This window comes from Ceratotherium simum, chromosome 2 (genome assembly GCF_057802395.1).
Source record: "Ceratotherium simum simum isolate JZ-2026a chromosome 2, ASM5780239v1, whole genome shotgun sequence".
NCBI classification, from domain to species: domain Eukaryota; kingdom Metazoa; phylum Chordata; class Mammalia; order Perissodactyla; family Rhinocerotidae; genus Ceratotherium; species Ceratotherium simum.
The window spans coordinates 70,822,344-70,847,144 of record NC_141901.1 but is presented as its reverse complement, the minus strand read 5'-3'; the positions used below and the strand labels follow the sequence as shown (position 1 = coordinate 70,847,144).

Below are 24,801 nucleotides of genomic sequence, written 5' to 3'. Positions count from 1 at the left end.
ATAAATCTGTCACTCAACTTAAGAAATAGAAAATTGCCATCTCCCTCTCCTTCAAAGATAACCATTATCCTGAATTTTACGTTTATTTTTGTTTTTCTTAGTGTTCCCACATGGGTATTTTTCCTAAACCTGATTAGCTTTCCATGTTTTTGAGTTCCCTAAGGACAGTGTCATACTCTGTATGAGCAGGGCTTATACTCAGCTGGTGCACACTGATATAGCCATAGTTAATGCTAAATATTGAAATATTTCCATTCTGGTTGGTTAACAGTAATTCTGAAAAGCAGTAAAACTAGTTAATCATAAAAGTTCCAGTATGTGTGGTTTGTCTCAGAAACCACTCATGACACTCCGTGGTGCATTTCTGGTTTGAGCACTGGGACAAAGCTGAAGAGCTTACTATATGTTTACTAGTATTTCAAGTGTTGAGGAATCTTCTCTGGTTTTGTAAGCCTGTTAGTGGGAGAGGGACCAGGGTAACCAAGCTGAGGAAGACCTCTGTTCATCATCCAAGGAAATGCCTCATCCTGCTCAAGGGGAGAAGACGCGTCTAAGTTCTGGTAGCAGCTGGGAGACTGGAAGGGAGTGTGGGTAGACACAAGTGTTTGAGGACATAGGCCCTTGTGGTGTAGTAATGACCCTGTAGATGGTTTTTTTAAAGTTTCGTTTTGTTTGGCAACTTGCTCTGTGGTAGAGGGTGGCCTGCCTTGTGCACTGAAGAGTTGTGAGAAGTGGGCCTCTACCAGGACTCTGTTTAATACCCAGAAGAGTGCTCTCCAGCAAGTGACAGCAGAACTCCTGCTCTGTTCTCCCCCCCTTCCCTTGGTTGGTCTCCAGATAGGAGTATCAAATTTGTCTGCTCTCTCCACCTTCACAAGGCCACCTTTCCCCTCATTTGCCTAGGCACACCAAGTCACTCAGTCTCAGGGCCAGCAGAAGCCCTGGCAGACTTGTCCAGTTTGTTTTTTATTCTCCTGGTTCTTCCCTTTGTCCTGCATCATGACTGGCATCCAACCAGTCATTGGTTATGTCCTGGTTGGCCAATGTGGGGGACACAATTTTGGGTGTGGAAAGAGACAGACGTGAAGCACGAGCTCCCAGTTCTGGTAACCAAGATCATCAATCCCCTTGCAACTCGCTCCCTCTTCCCCGCTTTCTCCACTCTCTTTCCTGCAGCTGGGAGCTGCTACCACTGGCTCTCGGCATATAGCCAGCACCCAAATAGTACTATCCTGTCTGATGAGGTGAGATGGGGATCAGCTGCATGTCCCCTCTCTTCAGGTGCCAGACACACATGAATAAATTAATGACTATTAATTGGAAGAGTTTGCAGCCCTATGTCAAATCATGGGGACGTCATTTAGCTAGTGACAGTGACGTCAAACAAAAAATTATACCAACCCAACTGGTTTTTTTGTTTTGTGAGGAAGATCAGCCCTGAGCTAACATCCATGCTAATCCTCTTTTTGCTGAGGAGGACCGGCTCTGAGCTAACATCTATTGCCAATCCTCCTCTTTCCTCTCCCCCCTCAAAGCCCCAGTAGATAGTTGTATGTCATAGTTGCACATCCTTCTAGTGGCTGTATGTGGGATGCGGCCTCAGCATGGCCGGAGAAGTGGTGCGTCGGTGCACGCCCGGGATCCAAACTCGGGCCTCCAGTAGCGGAGTACGCGCACTTAACCGCTAAGCCACGGGGCTGGCCCAACCCAACTGTTTAAACGAATGATTTGGAAATTATTAGTGGTTGATGAATGATTTGTGCTACTTTTGTCACTTGATAAAGTTTTATTATGTAGTTTATTTAAAGAATAAGGGATTATTTGTTGATTTGCACATTGATTTATATATTGTTAGTTCATATAATTTATATATTATTAACATCCCACTTTTTAAATATTTTGAATATTGCATGGTATCTTCTGAGACTTGCTTTTTCACTCCACATTGTTCTAAGATTTATCTATGTTTATGCATAGTTCATTTTACTGTGTATAGTATTCCATTACATATACACAATTTATCCATCCTCCAGTTGACGGACATTTGGGCTATTTCCTGAATTTTGCTAGTATAAACAGTGCTGCTATGCACATCCATGTGCCTGTGTACTGATACAAGTGTTTCTCTAAGATCTATACCTAGGAGTGGAATTGCTAGGTTGTGGGTTATGTTTATCTTCAGTTTAAAAAGATAATGCCTCATTTTCCCTTTAAAGTGGTGATGACATTTTTACACACCTACAAGTTGTGTATAAGGGTTACTTATGTTCCATATCCTGGCCAACACTTAGGAGTCAGACTTTTCAATTTTTGTCAATTCAGTGGATGTAAAATAGCATTTTATTGCAGTCTTCATTTGCTTTTCCCTGATTATTGATGAAGTTGAACGTCTTTTCATGTTTACCATGTGTGTTTTTTCTTCTGTAAAAGCCTATTTATATCTTTTGCCCATTATTTTCTTTGGTTGGTTGTCTTTCTGTATTCATTCACGGGAGTTCTTTATGTATGAAGGATGCTAATTGTATTAGTTATCTCTTACTGTGTAACATAGCTGGTGATTCTGGCTCAGAGTTTCTCAGGAGGTTGTAGTCAAGGTGTCAGCCAACGTTGCAATCATAAGGCTTTGATGGGCCGGCCCCGTGGCTTAGCGGTTAAGTGCGTGCTCTCCGCTGCCGGCGGCCCGGGTTCGGATCCCGGGTGCGCACCGAGGCACCGCTCCTCCAGCCATGCTGGGGCCGCGTCCCACATGCAGCAGCTGGAAAGATGTGCAGCTATGACAGACAACTATGTACTGGGGCTTTGGGGGAAAAATAAATAAATAAAATCTTAAAAAAAAAAAAAATAAGGCTTTGACGGGGACTGGAGAGTCCACTTCCAAGATTGTCCACGTGATTGTTGGCAGGTCTCAGTTTTTTGCCATGTGGATCTCTTTCTAGGTATGCTCACAGCATGGCATCTCGCTTCCTCCAGTGAGTGATCCAAGAGAAAAACTCAAGACGGAAGCTGCAGTCTTTTTATAACCTAATCTCAGAAGTGACATACCATTACTTCTGTCCTATGCACTTGGTTATGCAGACCAACCTTGTACAGTGTGGGAGGGGACAACACAAAGGTGTGAACATCAGGTGGCAGGCAACATTGGGGGCCATCTTGGAGGCTGTCTACCATACTCATCCTTTGTCAGTTTTATGTGTTGCTAATGCCTCTCAGTTCTTTCAATTTACCTATGATATCTTTTTATTTTATTTTATTTATTTATTTTTCCCCCAAAGCCCCAGTAGATAGTTGTATGTCATAGTTGCACATCCTTCTAGTTGCTGTATGTGGGACGCAGCCTCAGCATGGCCAGAGAAGCGGTGTGTTGGTGCGCGCCCAGGATCCGAACCCGGGCTGCCAGCAGCGGAGTGCGCGCACTTAACCACTAAGCCACGGGGCAGGCCCACCTATGATATCTTTTGATGAATAGAAGTTCATTTTAATGTAGATTGATTAATCTTTCATATTTAATGCTTTTTCCATCTAGTTTAAGAAAATCTTCCTTGTTTTCTTCTAAAAGTGTTATGGTTTTGCCTTTCACATGTAGATTCTTAATTCGTCTAGATTTTATTTTGATGTATGCTATGAGATAAGGAACAATTTTCCCCCCTTTCATTTGCTTAACCAGTTCAAGAATTACTTAAAAAGTCATCCTTTCCCCTACTGATTGGCAGTGTTACTTCTGTCATATGTCAAATTTCTCATGACAGTTTCTTAATTATCATAGCTTAATAATGAGCTTGCATCTGGTAGAACAGATTCTCCCCCATCCCCATCCCGGCTTATTTTCCTAGGATGGTCTTGATTGTTCCTAGCCATCTACGTTTTAGGAAAAGCTTATTAAGTTAGCTTGAAAAATCCTGTTGGATTTTGATTGGGATTGCATTGAGTTTATAGATCATTTTAAGAACTAATGCAGAATCTTCTAATCTGTGAACATGGTGCCTCCATTTATTTACTTTTCTTCAGATTTTTAAAAAAGTTTAAAAATTTCTTCAAGTTCTTGTACATCTTTTGTTTGTTAGAAACATTCCTAGGTATCACATTTTTAAAAATGTTTTAACATTTTATTATAAACATTCATATGAATGCATAAAACATAAGTGTACAGCTTAAGTTATTAGAAAGTGACTTGAGTCAGGAAATAAAGCCTTACCAGCACCCCAGAAACCTGCCACATCCCCATTAAAAAGTACACTCTGTTCCCTCTCTCATAATTTTCCTTTTTTATGGACTATAAATTTTCATGTGTCTTTATGCTTCATGTTTCTTGTAAACAGTATAAGGTTATTTTGTTTTAAATCTGAGTGGCCATCTCTGACTTTTAATTGGCAGGCTCAGGCTATTTTATAATGATTATTGATAAGTTTGGATTTATTTCTGCCATCTTTGTGCCTGCTATTCATCTCACTTTTCATACATATATATTTTTGTTTACATATATATATATTTTTGTTTTCTCCACTGTTTCAAGTGTGAAACTTTGACCCTAATTTCTGTCCTTGTAGTATTCATCCTTGACATTTTAAATACTTAAAACTTAACTTATCAATATCTTAATCCTTGTAGTGATTAGAAGGGATAACACTGTCAGAATTCACGTAACTCTGATCACCCCTCTCCTGGTTTGTGCTATTGTTTTAATTGCCTTTTTAACTTCATGTAGAAGACACTATGATGTTTAGTGTTTTTTCTGCTATACCTTTAAGCTTACCAATTTCTCTGCTCACCAATCCTTAAATCTCAGACCTTTCTTCTGGGTGAATTGCTGCCTCTCCACCCCACTTTCTTTCCTTCTGGAGCTCTGATGAGATGCATTGGGTCATTCTATTTCAATCCTTTAAGTCTTTTAATCTCTCTTCTGTTTTTCCTCTTCTTGTCTCTGCTGTATTCTGGGCATGTCAGATATGTCTTCCAGTTCATTAAAGCTTCAGTTGGATCTAATCTTCTGTTTAATATTAGCATCCATTGAGTTTTTAATTTCATTATACATTTCTAAAGGATCTAGTTTCTCTTAAAATCTGATCATTTTTTAATTCTCATTTCCTCTGTGAGTTCATTTTTTTCCTTATACATATCCGTATATGATTGCATTCAAAATACAGTAATTCCAGTATCTGAAGGCATTGGGGTTCTAAATCTTTTTTTTTGCAGCATTTTATTCATGATGGTGTTGCCTGCTTGTTTTTTTACATATATACTTTTTTGTATATACATATATATATATTTTTTTTTCATTTTTGGTTTACTTTAATTATGGGAATGCCAGACGCTTTCCTCCTGAGAGGATGGGTTTATGTCTGCCAGGCCCCAGAGATGCCACCAACCTGGGACCATTGTAAATCAGTTTCTTGGTTTTGTAAATTTTACTCCAGACGTATTTGAGGACAGGCTTGTAGTTGCAAATCCTCACCAAAGGCTATTATTACAATTATTTTTCTTCTTGTAGCTGTGCATGAAAAACAGGCTTGTTTCCTGGTAACTTCTCTTTGCTGGCAGCTGGATTTTTCCCCAGCCTATTAACAGGGACCCTTTAAGACAGTTGACAGTTGGTGGCCGAATGACAGAAGTTTATTATTTTATTTTAAAATCTTGTATTCCAAATTTTCTACAATAGAAAAAAATTGAGAGGAATACTGATAAACCAGACAGTATCCCCTTGGGAAGTAAAAAACCTAGAAAATACATGAAGTGGGTGAAGAGGTCATGAAATATACTAACATCTGGGTGCTCACTTTGTACCAGTGCTATGTTGCATACTGGACTTGACCCAAGTCCAACCACGAGCAAGCGCCACAGCTTCAGTTTGAACCTAGGTCTTCTGGAGCCAGCTTTCCCATGTATCAACTATTCACTCTGTCTCCTAAGCCAGAAACCTTAAATTTTCCATTCCACGCTCATTAATTTTTGTTTACTATCAAGATATAGTGGCTAGGGAAGAGGGTGCCCCAGGAAGGTAGGCGGTAGACTTACTGTACTATGATGAGTGGTTTAACATTAAAGAGACTGGATACAATTGTTTCACAAAAAGATATATTTTCATGACTATTTACACTTTTCATATTTAAAGAATATCATACAACTGATACCTTCTGAAATGTTTCATGCTTTTAAAGTCTTTTCTATTTACACTTATCTGACATGGAATTAAAACTAAAATGGTCAAATACCTTGGTAATATAAAGCAACCAGCCAACATAGCTAGGCTAGGTCTTCTCTTAAATTTGCTGATCAACATTAGCAATAGTTACCCTAATAATAAATTATCATTCATTTAAAAAATCAGTAGTAATTTTAAACAGTTCATAAATAAGTGTGCTCTGTGCAATTTACATGTTTAATATCCTGTGGATACTAAAAGCTTGTATATTGTCAGATTTGCACATTATTACTTTATCAAATCATAAGCTTTCCCAAAGAAGAAACTGGAGAAGCTTGAAAGAATATCCTCAGGTTCTCTGGAGAGTTATCAAAGCTCTGCCTGCTTTACAGGAGGAGGTTCCAATTTACGTGAGAGGGCAGTTAAAATCTGGTTGAATTTCTCGTATCTCTCTGCCTGATTGACTTGTGCACCTTTGCTGCCCCACAGCAATCGCATCTGAAATTCAGTCTTGAAGATTTCACTCATTTCTTCATCTGGTTGAAAACCTAATAAAAACAAAACAAAACAACTGCCTAAAACATAGTGTTGAAAACTCTGAACCTGAGCACGTTTAGAGGAGGAGAAACAAGAAAACTCACTAAAACATGATAAGACTCGTGTACACGAGCCACTCTGGTTTGTAGTGCTGTGAGAAGGAGTGTTCAGAGTACCTTCTTGGGTTTTTTTTACAGCTTTATTTATATATAACTTACATGTCATGATTCATCCATTTTAGCTGCAGTTTGATTTATAATTATAGATCTATACAGTTGCACAACCGTCACCACCAGTTTCAGACCACTTCTAGCACCCTAGAAAGTTCCCTCATACCTCTTTGCAGTCAATCCCTGTTCCTGTCTCAGATCCCAGCCAACCACTGATCTGCTTTCTGCTGCTATTGTTTTGCCTTTTCTAGAAATTTGATATAAATGGCATTACAGAATTATGGACTTTTTTGTGTGTCTGCCTTCTTAGCGTGATGTTTTTGAGATTATTTCATATTGTTGCATGTTATCAATAATTCATTCCTTTTTATTGCTGAGTAGTATTCAGTTATACGGACATCATTTTATTTACCCAGTGATAGACATTTAGATTGTTTCCAGTCTCTGGCTATTATGAATAATGTTGTGCACATTTGTATAAGTCTTTGTGTGGACATGTGTTTTCATTTCTCTAGGAGTGGAATTACTGGGTCATATGGTAAATATACGGTTACTCTTAAAGAAACTGTCAAACTCTTTTCCAAAATGGCTGTACCATTTTATATTCTTACAAGTAACATGAAGATTCCAGTTTCTCCACATGCTGCCAACTCTTAGTATTGTCATTCTAGATAGTGTGGGGTGGTATCTCACTGTGGTTTATATTTACATTTCCCTAATGACTAATGCTTTGAACATTTTTCCATGTAGTTACTTGTCATTTGTATATCTTCTCTGCTGTAGTGTCTATTCAAATCTTTTGTCTGTTCAAATCTTGTCTTCTCAATGAGTTGTAAGAGTTCTTTATATATTCTAGATATAAGTCCTTTATCAGATATGTTTACCAAATATTTTCTTCCAGTGTGTGGCTTGCCTTTTTCTTAATGGTGTCTTTTGAAGAGCAAAATTTTAAATTTTGGTTTATCAATGTTTTCTGTTATGGTTCATGCTTTCTATAGCCTAAGAAATCTTTGCCTAACCCAAGGTCACAATGAATTTCTCCCTTGTTTTCTTATAGGAGCTTTACACTTGAGCGCTTACATTTTGGGTCTTTGATCCATTTTGGATTAATTATTGTGTACGGTATGAGGTAAAGATCGAGATTCAGTTTTTTTTTTTTTTGCACATGATATTTAATAGTTCCGGCACCATTTGTTGAAGGACTATACTTTATCCAGTGGATTACCTTGGCACCTTGGTCAAAAATCAGTTGACAGCCGTATCTGTGGGTCTGTTTCTCAACTCCCTCCTCTATGTAGGAGAAGATCTGTCTACTTAAGGCTAAGGATGCTCAGTCAACTCTGAGAGGTGGAAACCTCTAGCCAAAGAGTCATACAGGCATGTGGTTCTCATCCTTGATAACTGCTGGACTACTCTGCTCTGTCGTTAAATACATTTCCACCATCTAGATCACATTCTCTTGGTGGTGGAGAAGATAATAAAAGCCTTCTAGTCCATCCTTCCATGTGATGCCAGAGTATTTTTGATAGATAACCAACCAGAGGCCAGATGACAACTTCCATTCATTCAGTTAATCTGCTTTAAGCCCCTACCCTGGACTGGTGCTGGGGATATGTTGGTGAACAAATTTCTGCCCTTACTGGGTTCACAGTCACTTCCAGCAATGGGAACTTTCTATATAAACCTGTAGCAGGGTCAACTGAGCAGTACCATCAAATACCTTTAAAGTGATTTGCAGTAGAACAGCTTACAGCACACTTTTCTCAAAACCCATCCTAATATATTGGCTTAGGCAACATCCAATGTAATATATTTATTGGCTTTGTATAAGGAGACACTCTAATATCTGGTGAATTGAATTATGTGCTTTTATTGTTTTGAGTCCTACAATGCCAACCCTGGAGAACTTCCTGAGGAAAAAAATGAAACAAGTATGTGGTGCTTACAACTACAGTGGACACACTGCAAATTGTTTATTCCCAAATTCTGGTTCTGAAGCAATAACTTTGTTTTTGTATGAAGTAATAGGCCTCTCCTGCCTCATACAGTTCTTAACCTTATGGAAAAAACTGAAGAATTTTAAAAATTTTATAGTGAGGAAGAGAAAACAGTTATCCCTGCTAACTGCCTTGGTAAAGCCCTCATTCTTGTACTTGCTTCTTAAATGGTCTTTTTGCCTACAAGCCTTCAGCCCTCCAGCCTTCCTCCACAGATGCCAGATTTAAAACATAAATCTGACAATATGATGACATCCTTCCATGTTTAAAACACTTCACTGGCTCTTCCTCAGCCACAGTCCTACATGGAAGGCCTTTCCACCTGTACCCAACCTCCCTCTTCAGCCTAGTTGGCCATTCCTTAAGTCACACTTTTTTATTTTATTTATTTTTTATTTATTTTTTTTTTGTGCAGAAGATCAGCCCTGAGCTAACATCCCTGCTAATCCTCCTCTTTTTGCTGAGGAAGACCAGCTCTGAGCTAACATCTATTGGCAATCCTCCTCCTTTTTTTCCCCAAAGCCCCAGTAGATAGTTGTATGTCATAGTTGCACATCCTTCTAGTTGCTGTATGTGGGATGCGGCCTCAGCATGGCTGGAGAAGCGGTGCATCGGCGTGTGCCCGGGATCTGAACCCAGGCTGCCAGTAGCCAAGTGCACGCACTTAACCGCTAAGCCACGGGCTGGCCCCTCACACTTTATTTTATTTTTTGTGAGGAGATCAGCCCTGTGCTAACATCTGCCAATCCTCCTCTTTTTTTGCTGAGGAAGACTGGCCCTGGGCTAACATCCATGCCCATCTTCCTCCACTTTATATGGGATGCCGCCACAGCATGGCTTGCCAAGCAGTGCGTCGGTGCACGCCTGGGATCCGAACCAGTGAACCCCGGGCCGCCGCAGCAGAGCACACGCACTTAACCGCTTGCGTCACTGGGCCAGCCCCCACCTTAAGAAACACTTTAATCTAAACCCAAGTACTTGTGATTTGTATTTTTCCCCATTGGACCCTCTGATGCTAAGAGCAGGGGAACCCACTTCCCAGGGTAACTGGGAAGAAACGGGAATGCAGATAAATGAACTCAAGTGGAAGTCTATCTTCTCATGTTGGCCCATCACCTTTTCTAAGAGCGATCATTAGAGGGACTAATGATAGGCAAGCTGACCAATTCTTCCTTGACCCTTTCTGTTTATTCTATACCACTGACAACAGAGCACATAAAAAGAAAGGAGAAAGAGGGTCCTTGAGTCATTTAGGAATTAGAAGGAAGTAATGATCAATCATATAGGAAATGGAATTCCCATGCCCTAATTTTTTCTACTTGGTCTTTTTGTAACTAAGGGCATCCATGCTCTTTCATTTCTTCATTCCAATTACTATGCAGAGCTCAGCTTACAAAAAACAGCTCTTACCTTCCAGAATCCTCTCGGCATTCATCCGGTAGCCGTCTGCAGCCTCTGCCATGAGTCGGGCTGTTGCCAAATGGTTCAGCATAATCTCACAGCTTTCGTCGTTTTTTTCCCACATGTCAGTTCCTTCAAAAGTGACAGCCTGGCGCTCCATTAAGGTCACAAGAGGCATCAGCAGTGGGACTGAAACATTGTTTGGGGGAACACATGTGGACTCTGAAAAAAAAGGGTAAAGTTTTCCATATCATATTTTTTCAAAGTTAAGCACAGAGTTCTGGTTCAAGATGGCGACATAGGAGGATCCTGGGCTCATATCTTCCCATGGACATACTGAATGTGAAGCTAAATATGGAACAACTTCACCTGAAAAAAAAACCTAAAAACTATCTGAGCAACTCTTATGCATCAGGAGAATGAGAGAAGGACAACACTGAAGTAGGTAGGAGAGGCTGGGACACAATCTTGCCACAAACTCCATCCCCGGTATAGCTACCTACAGTCAGGAGGGAACTCAAAACCAGGAGCTTCTCCCTGAGGAGTGGAGAGTTTGAACCCCACATCGGGCACCCCAACTTTTAAGACCTGCACCTGAGAGATGAGCCCCCAAAACATCTAGCTTTGAAAACCAACAGGGCTCGCGTCCACGAGACCCACAAGGCTACAATGATCTGAGAAACGGCTCTTACAGGGTTCACCTGCTCGGACTCACCAGCTTAAGGACTCGATCTAGAGGCAGCTGATTGAGAGGTGTTCAGACTTTATGTGAATGAGGCTCATTTACTCATCTTAAAGCGGTGGCCTGAGGGAGAGGCGTTTAATTTAGCACAAATTTAGAGGCTGCTGCCTGGTAGGCACCTTCACGCTCTCCCTCTGCCTCACTCTAGCCAGCGGGCATTATCTTTCTTTTCTTAAATGCTAGGTGGTTTTTTTTTTTCTTTTTCTTCCCTGTTTTCCTGCGGGCACCATCTATATGCTCTCTCTCTGCCTTGTTCCAGCTGGCAGGCACCATCTTCACGCTCTAGCTGGTGGGCACCATCATTTTTTTTTCTCTCTTTTTCTTTCCCTGGCAGGTGCCCTCTGTACACTCTCCCTCTGCCTCATTCCAGCTAGTGGGTGCCATCTTTGCATTCTCCCTCTGCCATGCTCCAGAGCACCAGTATCTCCTGGAGGGGAGCTTTTACATGCATCTGGTGCCCTGTGTTTTGTGGCTGCCATCCAAGGGACGCCCCTTGATCACCTGGCTCCCACGGACTGTAACAATTGGAAAGACAGTTATTGGCAGACTACCACTCCCAGGGCACTGCACAGACAGCAGACTGAAACACACCCCTAGTCTTTCTGAGAAAGAGGCCTATTTGCTTGTGCAGGAGCTTTGGCCTGAGGGGCAGCTTTCCAGTTTGGCATACATCTAGGGCCTGCAGAGGTATTCTCAGGGAACAGAGGCTGGTGGATGCCATCTTTGCCCTCTCCCTCTACCTTTATACAGCTTGCTGGTATCTCCCAGAAAGGAGCTACACACTCATGTGGAGCCTCTGTTTTTGCAACTCCAGATCGTCTGGCTCTGGTGGCCAGTGGGGCTTATGCTTGTGATCCCACAGGACTGCATATATTTTCACACTTTAAAAAGCTGCTGCCTAAGGGTCTGGCTTCAAATTAGGCTGAATCTAGGTGCTGACTGAGATCCTCCCCTTTGGGACACTGACAGGTCTTGGCACACCCTCAACTACTACGAGTCATTAAAAACAAAATAGGCTGGTTTGATAATCACAAAGGTTTGAGAGACGACCAAGAGCTAGGGCAGGGTTGAACGATAAGGTTCATCTCCTACACTCCTTCAAGACTGGGAGAGGTGGCTGTTTCATATAATGCAGAGAAAACAAACACAGAGAGCCAAGCAAAATGAAGAAACAAAGGGATATGTTTCAAACAAAAGAACAAGATAGAATGTTAGAAAAAAACCTTAATGAAAGAGAGATAAGTAGTTTACCTAATAAAGAGTTCAAAATAGTGGTCACAAAGATGCTCACCAAACTCAGAGGAAGAATGGATGAGCACCATGAGAACTTGAACAAAAAGATAGAAAATATAAGAAAGTACCAAGTAGAAGTCACAGAGCTGAAGAATACAATAATTAAACTGAAAAATACCCTAGAGGGGTTCAAGAGCAGACTAGATGAAGCAGAAGAATCAGTGAACTCAAGGACACGGCAGTGGAACTCACCCAATCAGAGCAGCAAAAAGAAAAAAGAATGAAAAAAAGTGAAGATAGTTTAAGGGACTTATGGGACATCACGCAGACTAACATTCGCATTATAGGGGTCCCAGAAGAAGAAGAGAAAGAGAAAGGGGCAGAAAACCTATTTGAAGAAATCATGGCAAAAACTTCCCTAACTTGTTGAAGGAAACAGGAAGCCCAGAGAGTTCCATACAAGATGAGCCCCAGGGAGACTCACACCAAGAAATGTTACAATTGAAATGTCAAAAGTTAAGGACAAGGAGAGAATCTTAAAAGCAGCAAGAGAAAAACAACTTGTAATGTACAAGAGAAGCCCCATAAGACTATTAGCAGATTTTTCAACAGAAACTTTGCAGATGAGAAAGGAGAAGGGAGAGGCACTATATATTCCAAGTGCTAATAGAAAAGAATTTCCAACCAAGAATATCCTATCCGGCAAAGTTATCATTCAGAATTGAGGATTTTCCAGATAAACAAAAGCTAAAGAAGTGAATCACCAATAACTAGACTTAAAAGAAATGTTAAAGGGACTTCTTTAAGCTAAAAAGAAATAGCACTAATTAGTAACAAGAAAATATATAATAAAAGTATAAATCTCACTGGTAAAAGTAAATATATAGTAAAGGTAGTGGATTAATCACTTACAAAGCTAGAATGAAGATTAAAAGAAAAAAGCAGTAAAAATAACTATAACTACAATAATTACTTAAGGGATACACAAGATAAAAAGATGTAAAATGTGATATCAAAAACAATAAATGTGAGGGGGGAGAGTAAAAAATGTAGAGCTTTAGAATGCATTCAAATTTAAGTTAGTATCAATTTAAAATAGACTGTTATAAATATAAAGTGTTACATGTAAGCCTCATGGTAACCACAAAGCAAAAACCTATAGTAGATACACAAAAGATAAAGAGAAAGGAATCGAAGCATACCACTAAAGAAAATTTTCAGACCACAAAGGAAGAGAGCAAGAGAAAAAGAAAGGAACAGAGAGGAACTACAAAACAGCCAGAAAACAATTAACAAAATGGCAATAAGTACATACCTATGAATAATTACATTAAATGTAAATGGACTATATTCTCCAATCAAAAGACACAGAGTGGCTGAATGGATTAAAAAACAAGACCCATCTATATGCTGCCTACAAGAGACTCACTTCAGATGTAAGGACACACACAGACTGAAAGTGAAGGGATGGAAAAAGATATTCCATGCAAATGGAAACCAAAAGAAAGCTGGGGTAGCTATACTTATATCAGGCAAAATAAACTTTAAAACAAAGACTGTAATAAGAGATAAAGAAGAGCATTACATAATGATAAAGGGGTCAATCCAACAAGAGGATATAACATTTGTAAATATTTATGTACCCAACATAGGAGCACCTAAATATAGGAAGGAAATATTAACAGACCTAAAAGGAGAAATAAACAGCAATACAATAATAGTAGTGGACTTTAATAACCCACTTACATCAACGGATAGATATTCCAGACAGGAAAACAATAAGGAAACATCAGCCTTAAATGACACTATAGACCAGATGGACTTAACAGATATATACAGAACATTAAAAGCATCAGAACATCCAAAAGCAACAGAATACACATTTTCTCAAGTACATATGGAAGTTTCTCCAGGATAGAGAATATGTTAGGCCATAAAACAAGTCTTAATAAATTTAAGAGGATTGAAATATTAAGTATTTTCTCTGACCACAATGGTATGAAACTAGAAATCAATTACAAGAAGAAAACTGGAAAATTCACAAATATGTGGAAATTAAACAACATGCTACTGAACAACCAATAAGTCAAAGACAAGTCAAAAAATACCTTGACGGGGCTGGCCCCATGGCTTAGCGGTTAAGTGCGCATGCTCTGCTACTGGTGGCCCAGGTTCGGATCCTGGTGCGCACCGACGCACCGCTTGTCTGGCCATGCTGAGGCGGCGTCCCACATACAGCAACTAGAGGGATGTGCAACTATGACGTACAACTATCTACTGGGGCTTTGGGGAGAAAAGGGGAAAAAAAGGAGGAGGATTGGCAATAGATGTTACCTCAGGGCTGGTCTTCCTCAGCAGAAAGAGGAGGATTGGCATGGATGTTAGCTCAGGGCTAATATTCCTCACAAAAAAATAAATAAATAAAAAGCTCTAAAGACAACACTAACATTAAAAAAAAAAAAATACCTTGAGACAAATGAAAATGGAACTACAACATACCAAAACTTATGGGATGCAGCAAAAGCAGTTCTAAGAGGGACATTCACAGCAATAAATGACTATATCAATAAACAAGAAAACTCTCAAATAAACAACTTAACTTTGCACCTCAAGGAACTAGAAAAAGAAGAAAAAACAAAGTCCAAATTTAATAGAAGGAAAGAAATAACAAAGATCAGAGTGGAAATAGAGACTAAAGAGACAATAGAAAAGATCAATGAAACTAAGGGCTGGTTCTTAGAAAAGATAAACAAAATCGACAAAGCTTTAGCCAGACTCACCAAGAAAAAAGAGAGAGGACACAAATAAATAAAATCAGAAATGAAAGAAGAGACATTACAACTGATACCACAGAAATACAAAGGATAATAAGAAACTACTATGAACAATTATATACCAATAAATTGACAACCTAGAAGAAATAGATAAATTCCTAGAAACTTACAACCTACCAAGACTGAATCATGATGAAACAGAAAATCTGAACAAACTACTAGTGAGGAGATTGAATCAGTAATCAAAAACCTCCCAACAAACAAAAGTCCAGGACCACATGGTTTCACTGGTGAATTCTACCAAACATTCAAAGAAGAATTAATACCAATCCTTCTCAAACTTTTCCAAAAAATACAAGTGGAGGGAACACTTCCAAACTCATTTTATGAGGCCAGCATTACCCTAATACCAAAACCAGACAGAGATGCCACAAGAAAATTACAGGCCAATATCCCTAATAAATGCAAAAATCCTCAACAAAATATTAACAAACCAAATTCAACAATATATTAAAAGGACGATATACCATGATCAAGTGGGATTAATTCCAGGGATGCAAGGATGGTTCAACATCCACAAATCAATCAATGTGATACACCACATTAACAAAGTTAAGGATAAAAATCATATGATCATCTCAATAGACGGAAAAACATCATTTGACAAAATTCAACATCCATTTATGATAAAAAACTCTCAACAAAGTGGGTATAGAGGGAATGAACGTCAACATAATAAAGGTCATATATGACAAACGCACAGCTAACATTATACTCAATGGTGAAAAGCTGGAAAGTTTTTCCTCTATGATCAGGAAGAAGATAAGGATGTGCACTCTTGCCACTTTTATTCAACCTAGTATTGGAAGTCCTAGCCAGAGCAATTAGGAAGGAAAAGAAATAAAAGATATCCAAATTGGAAAGGAAGAAGTAAAACTGTCACTATTTGCAGATGACATGACCTTATACTTGAAAACCCTAAAGATTCCACCAAAAAAATGTTAGAACTAATAAATTCAGTAAAGTTGCAGAATACAAAATCAATATACAAAAATCTTTTGTGTTTTAATACACTAATAATGAACTATCAGAAAGAGAAATTAAGAAAACAACCTCATTTACAATTTATGTTGCACATCTGAAACTAATGTTATGTCATTATACCTCAATAAAACAAATAATTAAAAAAAAAAAAGTTAAGCACAGAAAGGTCACTGGTAGCCCGTGTCTTGTTTCAGTAACTGCAGACCTTCTACAAGCGATATTGTCATCTGATAAAAGCCTGATGACTCATCAACAATCCTGCAGTTAGCTAGGGGCCTCATAACACGCCCTGCTCAATGCTTTGATCCAACCAGAACAGATACAACCTAACATTCAGGGCAGCCACCAGGCCCGCTTCCGCTGACCCTGTGCTCACCTCTGCCTTCGTGCAAGATTTTGCTGAAAGGCTTCAGCTGTTTCTCATAGAGGATGGCAGTTTGGGTGTACTGGTGCCGCAGGGCAGTCCACGTTTTTTCTAACCTTGTGATCTGGAAGCAAGAAAGGTGTTATCATTTTGGAAAAGGCTCTTTTTTCAATTACCTTTTTGCTTAAGTTTTGGAATAGGTGATAGATGCACATGATAAAAAAAAGTCAAAGCAGTTGAAAGGAGAGCACAGAGGAAAGCTAATTCCCCACCCCCACCCCATTCTGCATTGCTCTAATGGCTCATCCCAGAAACCACTCCTCTCATCAATTTCTTGTTATGTATGTGTGGGTCTATACACAGACATACACACACATCTTTTAAAGTAAATGCGTATCATACTACATATTTTTCTGTTCCTTGCTTGGAAGTCATTCCATATAGCTACATATAAAACAGCATAGAACAGACTTATTTTGTTAAACTTCTGCATAATGTTCCACTTTATGGATAAACCATAGTTTAGTCTCCTCTAGATAAGATTTTTAAAAATATATTTCTATTACAAAATTACCTAATATTTTATAAATGTGTACATGTGTGAAAATATCTGGAGGATAAATTTCCAGAAGTGAAATTACTGTGTCAAAGAATACATGTATTTTAAATTCTGATAGGAGTTGCCAACTGTCCATAGAGGTTATACTAATGTCAGGATATAGGAATGTAATGTACAGCATTTTAATGTTACTCGTAAGTAATAAGGTCTGAGACACGTAGAAGATTGCCCAGACCACATGATGCCACTACTCATTCCTTTTAATTTCTTTTGGAACAATTTAGTCAACATCAACATATGCCACTGACTCTGACATCCTAAGATAAATGGTCCCCCACTCACACCATACAACCAGCAAGCCTGAGTCGGAAGTTTTCTACATGAAACGTGGAAGCAAGGAAGGGCACTAATATTCAGCAAATGAGAACCAGCGCTGTGTCAGTGATTTGAGGAATTTCATTTAATCTTCACAATGCTCTATGAGGCAGGTATTTTGCCCTTGTTTTACAGATCAAAAAACAGAAGAGATTAGGTAACTTGCTCAAGGTTTCACAGCTGGTAAATGGCAGAGCTGAGATTCATTTCCTTGGCCTCTAAGAGGAAGGTGAGAAGGGATCGGCACCAGCAGATTTGCTGGGAAGGGAAGGATGTGGGCTGATCTTCCTCTGGCCACCCACCACGCTGCCCTCTCTTCTCACAGTCCTCTTCTTCTCTTCTCCCTCCCCGACACATCGGCCTTTCTGAAAGAAGCCCTTGTCTCTCAGCCAGGCTAGGCCCATCTCCTGGATGCTCCCTCTCGATACTAGAAGCTGAGAAGAGAAGGCGGCACACGCGGCGGTAGTATAGGGGCAAGTGTGGATGGCACACAGAAATGATGTGATTCTCAGGTTTTCCGTGGGTCTGCCACTTCCCACCCCAGGGCCCTAAATACCCTGGAGGACTATGTCCCCTCATTGCTGAGGTGCCAGGAGGGAAGAGTCTGACGCTGCTGGAGGGGAGGGAGCCACCTACAAAGGCACATTCAGGTGCTTTAGGATAAGTCCCTAACCTCTGAGTTTGATGTCATGAACGGCAACCACATAATGCCACAAAACATCCCCTTTACTATTCTCAGAGGAAGCTTTGGGCTGGAGGGGTATATGCACAGCCTGTTGGCTCAGCCCCCAAAATTATAGGCAGTTTTGGATAAGAGGAAATAAATGTGATGCAAATTAAAGACATCTGAATGAAAAATTACAACCCCTGTTATTAATAAAACACAGTATATCATTAAAATATGGATGAATTTGCTTATTTCAAATATCGACCCTACAAAATTCCAGTGCATCTAAAGAGTTTTGAAAGCTCTAGGAATATTATATTATAATTGGAATTGACCCCCCTCAAATTTCCTAGTGAAGGCATTGAGTTGTTCAGCTTCTTGTTTTTAAGGTGACCTTGCTTTAATGCGAGGAAATTATGTCCCTAACACGCCCTGACTTGCAGGACACGTGACTGTAGCCGTCTTCCCCAGTGGCAGTGTTGGGTTTTCAGTGAGTACCCAGCAGGATTTCAGAGACAATCTGTGGCTATGAAACAGCCAAGCTGAATGACCAGCGGTTTTGGTGTTACAGGTTGCAGACTGGGTTTGCCGGACTGTCATCTTGTATTCAAAGTCCTCCAAGCACCTAGGGTGTGGCAGGACAGAAAGGGGAAAGCCAACTCTGAGCAATCAAGACAATAGGACCACTTTCCTCCATGAGGTCCATTTGATTTTAAATACAGGTTTTCAGTTTTGACACTCATCCTAAAAACAGCCTGTTAAAGAAGATAAATTCAAAGTGCCCAATTTCAGAAACTCTCATTAGGGGGCTATAGGGCAGATGGGCCAGGAATCTGAATTTTTTAACAGGAGAGTCTGTTTGAGGTGACCTGAGGAGCATACTTTGAGATAAACCACTCCAGGGATTCTCAGATATAAGCTCCCCAAATGTCTCAGTTTCCCAGTCAGGACCCCAAACTGCCCGCATGCCCAGTGACCCAGACAGAAGCAGTCTCTTTCTTATGCAGCACGCTTGAGCCAGAGGTATTATCCTAATTGGTTCTTCAGGAACATCGACTGTTCTTGAGGACGACTCTTCTTGTACATCAAAGAGAAGAGTGTGAGCTGTCAGCAATTATCCGCTGTTTTTAAAAACAGAGCCAAAATACTGAGGATGCTGCTCTTGGTCGCCCCCTAATCAAAGCAGCTTCCACTAAGATTCAATTTACCTTTCGAGATTGACTAAAAGAGACTATGATTTGCTAGCATAAGTTTGCAGACCACTCTGCAGAACACTAAGTACACACAGGCCCGCAGGGCCGCACAAAGCAAGTGGAAATTTACCTGCGGCATTTCCAGGGCTTTCATGACGGCCGAGAAAGAATAGAGGTCCCCCATGGAGTCTTTCAGCTCCACCGCCACCTGGATAATCCTATTGAGGGTGGCTGCTCGGTCCTCCAAAGTGCCCGTGCAGCCCAGAATGTCCACTGCAATGCCGATGGCCATCGTGTTGTGTCTGAGAAGGAAGAGATCAGTGATCAGGCCCAGGGCCAACAGGACTAGGAGGAAATGAAACCAAACCGGCCGGGAAAAGGACTAGCTTTGCACCATTTGCTGCTATTGCTCTGGGATGTGCTGGCAGCTCAGACGGTGTGGTTGCCGATTTCAAGAGAGAGACCACCAGGCTGACTGAGCGAGGCTCAGAGGATGCACTATGCAGAGTCAAAAAGGACAGGAGCCCCAGAACAGGGCCATGTTCAGCCCTGGCCCCGGAGGCATGAAGAGGGCTCTCCTGGGCAAACCTGCTCAGAAGTGCGCGTGGCTCCTTGTACCTGCCACCATGAGAAGTCCAAGGAGACACCAGGTCCCCCAACACACTGGGGGATCTCTTCCTTGAGGAAGCCCTGGGCCACCTCCACTGAGCCCCCAGGATTGCAGAATGGAAGGGACAGAAAAATGAGAGAATATGCTGATCCAGGAAGATGATATGGGTGTCGGAACAAAGGAAAGAATGAGCTAAGAATGGAGTGTCCACGGCTCTGGTCAAGAGGCCAGAAAGTGAACAGTGATGTGGACAAAGACTGAATAGCTGACCAGCAGGAACTTCCCTGTAAGGTCAGACCCTAGCAAAATTGAAATCTTGTATCTGCCAACAATCCTCCCTTTTCTCATCCTGAACTACACGGGTCAACCTCACTGACCCAGAACAGGAAGCAGAGTGATCTTTTCTCTACATGACAATGGGACTAATATGAATGGGGTCACAGAGCGGCTCCTTCTTGGTAGCAGGCAGCACAGACTGCAATCCCTCTCCTTCCCTCTAAACCAGGGCCAGGGAGTGGACTGCATGGGGCCAGAATGGCCTCAATTACATTTCTTCCAGGCTGTGGTACAAGTGCTGGAGGTGAAGCCCCGATTCACAGCTGTGCTTCTAAAATACAACACTCCTTTCAAACACTGGGGCCACCTTGTCCTGAAAGTTCACGGCTAAGGATGTCACTCCTTAGCTGCTTCTCTCTGTGCCCACGTGTGCTGGTCTCTCTCTCGCTCTCCTTGACCAAGGGTGGCATGATTCATCTAGAGCCTGGCATTACTAGTTTCTCCAGTGTTTGTTAAATAAGTTATGAGCTCTGCCGTCTCTGTGTTTGTACATATATGTACGTATGGTGCTTACTCCCAGTGGGACCTTAGGCTGTAACCTGACTGCTCCACTCCTCGATTTCTTCATCTGTAAAATGGGAACAAGCGTTGTTGTGAGAAATAGAGACCGTGTGTGGGTGTAAAAATAATTAGTGCCCATCACTGGCAGGCACCTAGCAAACAGAGGTTGTCACTATAATTGTCTCATTGTGCACATCTCTCCCTCTGTTCTGGGTCCATTTCGCCTGTTTGTCTCTCTTTTCTTGATTTCTTGTCTTGCTTAATTAATGGATCCTAGCATAAACTATATTTTTATTATCTGTTGTATTTATCAAAGAGTTTTTTACCCATTTGCAAAGTGTTAAGGCTGAACTGAACATTTTAGATGTTTCTTTTAACTATAGTAAACTAACTTCCCACGTTGCATTCAATCTATTCTTTATTCCGTGTTTTTTTCCTATGTTTTAATGGCTCTTAATAAAAGACAGGTTCTTGACTCCTTTAAGACCTGGCGTTATATCAACGGTTAATTGGGTAATTGTATCCATTCATTCAACCAACATTTGCCTCAGACCTCCTGCATACACCACTACGGGAAACAACCCAGCAGGCAGGTCTGTAGCAGGAGCTCCAGGGTCAGCAGGGAGGCACTAAAGGTTACCTGAAGGACAGCGCCACTCAGTAGGCCTGGAATGGGTGAGTGGTAAGTTAAAAATAAAGGGTGGTTTTGTACTTGGTTCTCAAATACAAGGAGATGATGTCATCTGACCCTTCAAGCCTGCTGTAACCCTGGCCTTTATTTAGCAAACACATTGAAGACAACTGCTCCCCAGGCTCTAGCAGGCAGATCCCACAGGTCTGCCCTGGACAGGAAACAAGCCAAGGAGTGAGACCCAGGCAAGCGGCAATCAGAAGAAAGAGGAAACGGATGTAGATGGAGTGGAAGTCAGAAAACAGCCTAGCTAGAAGCTCCCAGCCTGCCAACCTCAGCCTGCGCCCAGAACATAAGTCCACACACCTAACAACACTGATAAAATATGGTCTGGAACCTGGGAAGTTTTCAGGCTGAAACGTATCACATGAGAAATGGGGAAGGGCAGCGGCCCAGCTCATCTCTGCTGAAGCAGTGACCACTGGGCCCAGACGACAGAGGACAAGTCAGTGGAACTGAGAAGCCGGGACCCCAGAGCATGGGGCCGGAAGAGGATGCCTGGAGAGAGGCTGGAATCTAGAAGAGTCTGATCAGGAAAAGTAGGAAGATTCAGAAGTCATCCTACAATTCCCCAAAGGTATTAAACAACAAGGATGCCTGAACGAAGTCAGCACGGGCCAGTTCCTAACCTCCTGCCTCCCAGAAGTCTCCATTCAGCACTCTAGGCGTTTTCTATGGGGTGGTCTGCGGCTGTGGAGCCAGAGCAACAGGGCCATTGGAGCCACTTTATCTGCTTTCTAGCCAGGGAACCTTGAAAGCAGCAGCTGTATCGATCCCCCAGGCTGCCTGAAACGCACGGTTTACTTTCTAGGGGCTGACACCCTAGGACTGCACTGTCCACTTCACAAGTGGCTATTCACACTTAAACTAGTAAACAGGAAAATAAAACATTTCGTCCCTCAGTCGCCATATTTCAGGAGCTCAATAGCTATGTGTGGCTAGTGGCTACGGTAAAGAGATGGGAACATCCCCGCCATCACAGAAGTTGTACTGGACAGCACTGTGACCTAGGACATCGTGGAAAGCCATCGGCCCCCTGGCCTCTGAAGCATCACTGCCCTCTTTTCACACAAAGCCAGGGCTCAGGCTGTCCATTAAAACCCACATGTGTCACGGCAACTGGGAAATTGGTTGGAGAAACAGAAAACCTAAGATAACAAGATGGTCTTTCCAAAACCAACTGTCTTTTTGTGTGTATCAAAAAGGCCAACTTCTATGGTAATATGAGAATCCAGTCTAGTGCTTCTTTCCTAAAAAACATGCCTATTTCTGTCTTTCTAATGTCTAAACGGCCAGTGTTCACACGTGTGGGTTTTAGTGGACAGCCAGGGACCCAGCTTTGCATGAGAAGAGGGCAATAATGCTTCAGAGGGGCACGGCGGGGGCACGAGTGCTGTCATCCCCTGTCCTCTGACCCCCATTTGTCCACCCCTCAAAGAAAACACTATTCAGACTCTCTTCTTCCCAACCTTTCCCACAAACTTCCACTTAATTCCTAAAGCGATCTGGAGGCCAAGGAGCTGCAGCTCAGTGAGGCGGGGCTCTAGGTGGCAAGATGTCGGAGTGTACCGCCCGCTCGCAGCACCCCAGCTCCGGCACGGGCAGGCAAGAGTGGTGACTTCTGCTCGCACAGGCCAATCGTCTGTTCTCTCCTCCACCCCTTGCTGGAGCAGGGACAGGAACGTGTTCTTTCTTCCCTGATTTCTCTGTGCTGTCTCTTTGTGCACCTCCAGGAATTCTCTGGCTAAGGCTTCTGGGATAAGTCAGCTGGGGCTTACAGGCCTGAGTGAGGCGGCTCTGGGGCAGGTCGGTGCTGCGCCTTTCTCTGCTCTGAAACCTGCTGCTCTGACGGCCTGTGAGGAGTTGCAAGGGCCGGAAATGCAGAGCACAGCACTGCTTACCTTTCAATTATGTCCAGGCGCAGCTGGTGACCATAAGGCAAGGTAATGAGCTCCAGCCCCGAGCTCACGCCCATGTTCTTCCTCATCTCTTCAGAGACTTCGAGTATCCTAGTGACCTGTCAAGAACACAAGTTGAAATATACTGGATCAGAAAGTGGGCTTGCTGTGAACACAAATTTAGCACAAGAAAAGAAATACACTGAACTGGGACCATGTGGATGCACTTTACTTGTTGGACTTCTTTTTTGAGCAGCGGCATCTGAAAATACAGTTTTTATATGATATTTGGAGGATTTTAATACACATACTGGAATATAAAACCTGGGTGGAAAGCACCTAAATTGGTCTGCAGACTCTGCAGATGTGGTGTTTCTGCCTAGCCAGAGAACAGTGTAGTTCTCTGAGCTTTTGTCTAACACAGGCTGGATCCTGCTGCGACGTTTTGCTGCCAACAGCAGGGCTGCGTGTGTGCGGAGCCGACTGATCCCCTGCAGTGGAAAAGCAGGATCTTGTCCAAGTGCCCCTCTGCTGCAGGCTTCGCCGTTCCTGTTCTCACTTAATGGTAGGGCTGGCTGCTATTACCCTTAATTACGCCTCTCCTGGGCTCAGTAAATGCGCCATACGTCTGGAAACTATTAGAAATGTGTATGGCAATTTGAAACTCGAAGTCTCAAACACACCCACTTCCCCCCCGAGAGGTTTTCCTTAAAGGAAACCCTTGTTTGTTTGTCCCAGCCAGCTCTCCCCATCTCAGTTCTAGCGTGTAATCATAGTTTACCGGAACCAGATTTTAGTTGACCATTTATCATTATTCCATGTTACCTCGAAATGTTACAACTGAGTCAGTGGGTCTCTAACATGGGGCTAATGGCGCCTCACAGAGCACTGATGTACTAACAGAACAACCAGCAGATACGAGGGGTCTACCCAACCCTGGACACATGGCAGGCACTGGACATTTCCTCTCCTCCATCTGGTGGGGCTGTCCTCGACTATAATTATCCTGGGCAAACGAATAGTCCAGATGTCTTCATAATAGGCCACAAAAAACATCTGGAAGTTTAGCTGATGTTTTTAACCCTGACCCTTAACTTCTGTGGCTGAGCAAAGGAACCACTATCAGCCCTGGGGAAATGAGCCTGGGGGAATTAGCTCTCAAGCGGCAGACTCCAGAACAGAATGCAGAATTCATACTGTGCTCTCTGGGCCTCAGTTTCCCCTTCTCTAACACAACTGCTACGTTCACCTTTCTCAGGCACTTTCCAAAGGATCAAATGACCTTAGAACTCCAAAAAGCTATTCGAAAATACAAGTTGTGAATCAGAGGCCATGTGGAAGGGGGAAGAATTCTGGCCCAGTCTCTGGAAAGAGATTTACACCTTGACCATGGCAAGGCACCCCAGGTGCACACCCCAGACACCTGTGGTCACACACACTTGGCTTGCTTGTTTGGACAGCTGCCCTGTCAGAGGCTCCACACCCAGCACCTCTGTGGAGGTGCCCTCCAGATCCACGCACACTCTGTGCAACGAGATTCAACAGCTTGTAACTGATTCAGTTTTGTTCTGGA

The 24,801-nt window shown here is 42.1% G+C and overlaps 1 protein-coding gene across 5 annotated transcripts in view; it reads right to left on the bottom strand.

Moving 5' to 3' along the window:
- Window positions 1–5,589: 5,589 nt before the first annotated feature.
- Window positions 5,590–24,801, bottom strand: part of BCAR3 (BCAR3 adaptor protein, NSP family member) — a 130,540-nt gene continuing 111,328 nt past the window's right edge. For 4 of the 5 annotated variants that reach the window (XM_087447139.1, XM_087447130.1, XM_004420823.3 and 1 more), the window contains 5 exons: window positions 23,232–23,347; window positions 19,323–19,494; window positions 16,411–16,522; window positions 10,251–10,463; window positions 5,590–6,684 (listed from right to left, as the gene is read on the bottom strand). In XM_087447139.1, the coding sequence (XP_087303265.1) occupies window positions 6,506–6,684; window positions 10,251–10,463; window positions 16,411–16,522; window positions 19,323–19,494; window positions 23,232–23,347 (792 nt within the window). In that variant the 3' untranslated portion in view covers window positions 5,590–6,505. Of the gene's footprint in view, window positions 6,685–10,250; window positions 10,464–16,410; window positions 16,523–16,683; window positions 18,625–19,322; window positions 19,495–23,231; window positions 23,348–24,801 lie in introns of those variants that run through there. The other variant, XM_087447166.1, reaches the window with a different exon arrangement.